At 43.1% G+C, this 5,893-nt stretch overlaps 1 protein-coding gene across 1 annotated transcript; it reads left to right on the forward strand.

Annotated features, from left to right (window-relative positions):
* The first annotated feature begins 435 nt into the window (after positions 1-435).
* LOC114414448 (arginine decarboxylase) lies at positions 436-3,298 on the forward strand. The gene has a single exon (XM_028378716.1). It carries the CDS (start codon positions 886-888, stop codon positions 2,959-2,961), a length of 2,076 nt encoding a protein of 691 aa, XP_028234517.1. The 5' UTR covers positions 436-885; the 3' UTR covers positions 2,962-3,298.
* Positions 3,299-5,893: the final 2,595 nt, after the last annotated feature.

The raw sequence follows: 5,893 nt of genomic DNA on the forward strand, positions 1-5,893 counted from the left end.
TAGTCAAATATTTTTTTTTTAAAAAAATTTAACAAACTGAGTCGTTATTATTATACTTTAATCATCTCACTGGCATTACAGATTGCACGATATATACTGCCTCTCGAAAGAGAAGGGTGAAGGAGGAGGTCCCACAGTGCAGAAGCCACGCGGCAACTCGACGCCGATAATTGCAATTATGAAGCAGAATCGTCCTAAACTCCAAAAATATAGTAACTACCAGGAGTACATTTATTTAAATTTAATAAATAGAAAAAATGGATAAATATTTAATATTTATTTATCTGGTGATGGCAGCGTGATGAACACGGAAATTTGAATAATATTAAGGGCCAGGGCCAGAGAGCAAGGGCCCAAGAAGCCCAATACGTTTGTTTTGCCTTCCCCGTCTTCCTAGTTGCTTCCCTCGCTGATACCCTCTATAAATTGGCTCTTACGTTCATGCAAATCTCGCCCAGTAGCACCTTCGTAGGACCCTTATCTCTCTCTCTCTCTCTCTCTCCCGAATTATTGTTCGTTCGACCCTTTTACTTAGTATTCCCTGTTTCCGGTATTCGCTCCCTTTTTTTCTGCATTCTGGTTTTACTTAGATCTCTGTCCCGCACCAGATCTGGTGCAGGGTGAGAGGGTTGGGTTCATTAATTTTGTATCAATCTTCCTTCTGAGCGGTAGGCGTGGGGATACCAGAGTCTTTTCGGGAAGCAAGAGAGGGTTCTCTCCGTTTTCAATAGATCTCTCACTGTCTTCTTTTGAGGGGGAAGCCGGGGCCTCGGCCTCGGCGGCTTTCAAAGCCCCCACCTTCACAGCCCTATCAACAAAAAACCCTAACCCTATTTTTTTCTTCATTTTCTAATTCTTTTTTGATCGTCGCCGCCGCCACTAGAGATGCCTGCCCTGGCTTGTTGCGTGGATGCTGCAGCACCTCCCGGCTATGCATTTGCCGGTGACATCTCTTTTCCGGCGCCGGTCGCCCTTACTGGCGTACCTCCGGCCACGACAGACGACAGCAACAACAACCGTTGGTCGCCGTCCCTCTCCGCTGCGCTCTACAACGTCGACGGCTGGGGCGGCCCCTACTTTGCCGTCAACACCGCCGGGAACATCTCCGTGCGCCCACACGGTTCCGACACGCTGTCGCACCAGGAGATCGATTTGTTGAAGATTGTGAAGAAGGCCTCCGATCCCAAATCTCTTGGGGGTCTCAGCCTCCAGCTTCCTCTCATTGCCCGCTTTCCTGACGTTCTGAAGAACCGGTTGGAGTCCCTCCAGTCGGCGTTCGATTATGCAATCCAATCTGGAGGGTACGAGTCTCATTACCAAGGAGTTTACCCCGTGAAATGCAACCAGGACCGGTTCGTGGTGGAGGATATCGTGAAATTCGGTTCACCCTTCCGGTTCGGTCTGGAGGCCGGGTCTAAGCCGGAACTCCTTCTGGCCATGAGCTGTCTTTGCAAAGGCAACCCCGACGCGCTTTTGATTTGCAACGGCTTCAAGGACGCGGAGTACATTTCTCTTGCCCTGGTTGCCAACAAACTTGCCCTCAACACCGTGATTGTTGTGGAGCAGGAGGAGGAGGTTGATTTGATCGTTGAATTGAGCAAGAAGCTCTGTATTAAGCCCGTGATTGGGCTTCGTGCGAAGCTTCGGACGAAGCATTCCGGCCATTTCGGTGGGACTTCAGGAGAGAAGGGGAAGTTTGGGCTGACCACCGCTCAGATTCTTAGGGTTGTGAAGAACCTGGACCTCGCGGGCATGCTGGATTGCCTGCAACTGCTGCATTTTCATATTGGTTCTCAGATTCCCTCAACAGCGTTGCTTGCTGATGGTGTGGGAGAGGCTGCGCAGATCTACTGCGAGTTGGTTCGGCTCGGGGCGAACATGCGAGTCATCGATATTGGAGGTGGACTGGGCATAGATTACGACGGTTCCAAATCGTGTGACTCTGATATTTCCGTTGAGTACAGTCTCGAGGATTATGCAGTCGCGGTTGTTCACGCGGTTCAGTGTGTGTGCGACCGAAGGTCCGTGAAACACCCAGTTATCTGCAGCGAGAGTGGGAGAGCCATCGTGTCTCATCATTCGGTCTTGATTTTCGAGGCGGTTGGCACCAGCAGCACCACCGGGGGAGGAGCTTCCCCTGCATTGTCCGCTCAATATCTGGCGGAGGAGCTGTCGGAGGATTACCGCAATCTGTCGGAGCTGGCTTTTAGAGGGGAATATGAAACGTGTCTGGTGTACACGGAGGAGATGAAGGAGCGATGCGTGGAACAGTTCAAGCAGGGGACGGTGTGTATGGAACAGCTGGCAGCGGTGGAAGGATTGTGCGAGTTGGCGAGGAAGGCGGTTGGGGCGGGGGAATCGGTTCGGAGATATCACGTGAACCTGTCTGTTTTCACGTCCGTTCCAGACGCGTGGGGAATTGAACAGGTGTTTCCCATTATCCCAATTCACCGTTTGGACGAAAAGCCTTCGGTGAGGGGTATTCTCTCGGACTTGACTTGTGACAGCGACGGGAAGATTGACAAGTTCATCAACGGAGAGTCCAGCCTGCCGCTTCATGAGATGGAAGGAGGAAGAACTTACTATCTGGGAATGTTTTTGGGTGGGGCTTACGAGGAGGCGCTCGGTGGAGTCCACAACTTGTTCGGCGGCCCCAGCGTGGTCAGGGTGTCGCAGAGCGATGGCCCTCACAGCTTTGCGGTCACGCGTGCCGTGCCGGGGCCATCCTGTGGAGATGTTCTTCGAGTGATGCAGCACCAGCCCGAGCTCATGTTCGAGACACTCAAGCACCGCGCGCAGGAGTATGTCAGCCACGACAACGCAGCAGCGCTTCTGGCTGCTGGCCTTGCTCGCACCTTTGACAGAATGCCTTATCTGCTGTCTCTGTCTTCCTTTGTGGCTGACGATGTTGCCGCTGCTGTTCCTGCTGCTCAAGATCTGGGGGAGCAGTGGTCTTATTAATGGATGTGCTTCAATTCAAATAGTCTCGCACTAGTCATCATTCCCTTTGTTTCTGTTGCTTGCTTGGTTGTTCTTCTTCTTCTTGTTGATCGTCGTGGTCGTTGAGGTCTTCAATTTTTTTTTTTTTTATTATTCCGTTTTCGCTGTTTTTAGTTTTGTCCTGGATGCAATGCAGGATAAAGACAGGGTCAGTCAGTTATTGTTCTCTGCATTTTGTTCCCAAATGAAATGTCTATGACTTTCGTCGTCAAGTTCTAGGGTAACAAATTTTATTGTTGCCTTGCTTGTTATTATTATACTTAGAATAAAAATGTTCTCGCATGGACAAGTTCTTTTATTTTGTTTCGCTCCTTTTCCTTTTTGCTTTGTAGGTATTGTTTTGTGGCTTGAGTTTGAATTGGCTTCATCGTGTGTGCTGAGGCTGTGTGGTGAGGGGAGGAGATAGCGTAACAGAAGAAAAAGCTAGAGATTCTGATTGTGGTACCATTATTGTTGGTGGGGGCCTTTTTCTTAAGATTTTTGGCGTTGTATGTCGTAACAGAACCTCAACGGATGTTTAAAATGTGGTTGGTAAAATATGATGCTTCTGGGTAGTAGTCTTATTCATAGACTTAGTAGTTATAGAAAAAGGTTGAATTTACTTGTTACTTCGATGGTTGAACATTAGGATGGCGTGCTGCATTTGTTGAATTCTTTGCGTGTGGGGTTGATTGGAGGATGTTCGGCGTAGGCAAGTAGTGTCCGTTGCGCAATGTGTGAGACACACGAGTCCTGTTTATTTATTTAATATTTATACGACGTTCACAAATCACATGTTACTGCTACATATGTTTCCGTAGCAAATTCTATTTACTAAATTAATAATAAAAGGTTCTGATCGCTGCCACAATCCGAAAACAAGTTTCCAAACTAAGATTTCATATCTTTCTCTTGCCCGTTGAAATTTCACTTCATTAACAACTTACTTCACCCAGTTAGGACTCGCTCTTCGGGTTCATTTTCCATTTTTTTTATTTCATCTTAAATACAATAACAGCACGTTTTTTCTCATTAGAGTTACCCACGGGTCTGATTCACTTGAAGATTTTTATTTTTTTATATACCATTTCATACTTTCGCGTTAAGGTTTTCATTTCACCTTTTGTTTATTGAGTAGTGAGACAAAAATGTATCTTTATGTGAATTTGGTAATTGGCGTGTGGTCATCGATGAAAAAAAAAATTGGGATTGGCCATTTGGACCCATAGAAGATTAGAGATGGTCTAATTTTGAGAATACTCATAGTTTAAAGGAGTTGTTGTATGCTGTAGATTCTAATGTTTTATTTTGCTAATCCAAAAAAGAAAGTAGTATGCACCATAACTTAAGATTGGACCGGTTACATGGGAGCAAAAGTGTTTAAATCAAAACGTTGGACATGTATTTTGTACCAATTAATTGTGGCTTGTTGAGGTTGAATCAGGTTGAGTGATGTAATTTCTTAAAATTGTATTTTATCTGTAGCTAAATGCCTTTGAGGGAGGGTAATGTTAATGTGCATATTTACTTTATTCCAGCTTTAAGGCAAACAGTATTTGAGAGATCTAATGCATGGTTCCTTTTAGAATGTTGGTTAACAGGCTTTACTTTGCCTATGGGATGCTTTGTGCTCAAACCATCAAATAGTAAATATTGCTGTCTACTGCAGTGGCATTTGCAAGACCTTTCTTCCTTCAGGAAGCCAAACTATTGGACATGCATTGCGCATGCTGTGACAACAACATCTGAGCGTGCTGGCCTTTCTGCATCAAAAGTTTCAAATGGCAACTTAAGGAAGGATGATCTCAATGAGAACCCCATAATGAAAAATAAAACACTTGTTTCTAATGAAAACAGTAATTGCAATCTTTATTAAAGTAAAATTTCAATTTCCTATAACCATGTATTGTAAATTAAGCAATTGTCTTTTATTTTTCTTCTTCAAATTATATATCCTTTGGTGTCAATTTCAAGTAAACATTTGATTAAGGCATGCTCTTAACATGCAAGGTGGTTATTCAAATGGGTAGCCAGTTAGTTAGTGAGATCAAATTTGTTTCATGCATGCTCTATTTATGGTTTGGGTACAGATTTTGTAAGCTTTAATTCATTTACCTGAATACTCATAGTTTTTGTTGAGAAATAATTTTTGTTCTTATTTAATTATGATTAAAGGATTTTAATGGTTTATAATTTGGGTATTTTAACCAAGTGCAGATTTTTACATTGCAGCTTAGACCACTTTGATAAAATTATCCTGCTTGACTACTCGAGATACTACCAAGGTGACATACAACAACAAAAATTAGTAATAGATATTATAGAAACAAAGCTTGGTAATGAAGTTATAAGCATCATCGAGACAGACTGTGAGGTGGACTTTACTCCTCGCTTGGATTACAAGAAACTCAAAAAGCCTATATTATTGCAAGCAAAACACTAGAAAAATGTTTTCATACCTGTTCTTATCTGGGAAATCTGACTTGAATTTTGGTTCTTTTTGTATATTATCTAAGCCATTTTCCTTGAGGATGTAGCCAATAATTAATTATACTATATTGCGCAGTAATTTAATTTAGTTCTACAGGAAAGATAATTGAACACAAAGGCACATTAGTAGTCTTCAGTTATGCAGTTATGCCTGTTCTTTTATCAGTTTTTTCTGAACAAGAATTAAATATGCTACGTTCACCAATCTTGACCAGGCTTTGTACACAAATCACATGTCACTGTTACACATATTTCTGTAGATATCTCCTGCCCTATCATCGTCTTATACAATGTTCACAAATCACAAGTTACTGTTACATATGCTCCTGCAGCAGATTTTATTATAAAAATTAAACAAAGGGTTTAAATATATAGAATAATTTAAAAATGAAAATAAATAAAAACCCAATTACTTAAATCCTTT

This window comes from Glycine soja, chromosome 6, assembly GCF_004193775.1.
Source record: "Glycine soja cultivar W05 chromosome 6, ASM419377v2, whole genome shotgun sequence".
NCBI lineage: Eukaryota > Viridiplantae > Streptophyta > Magnoliopsida > Fabales > Fabaceae > Glycine > Glycine soja.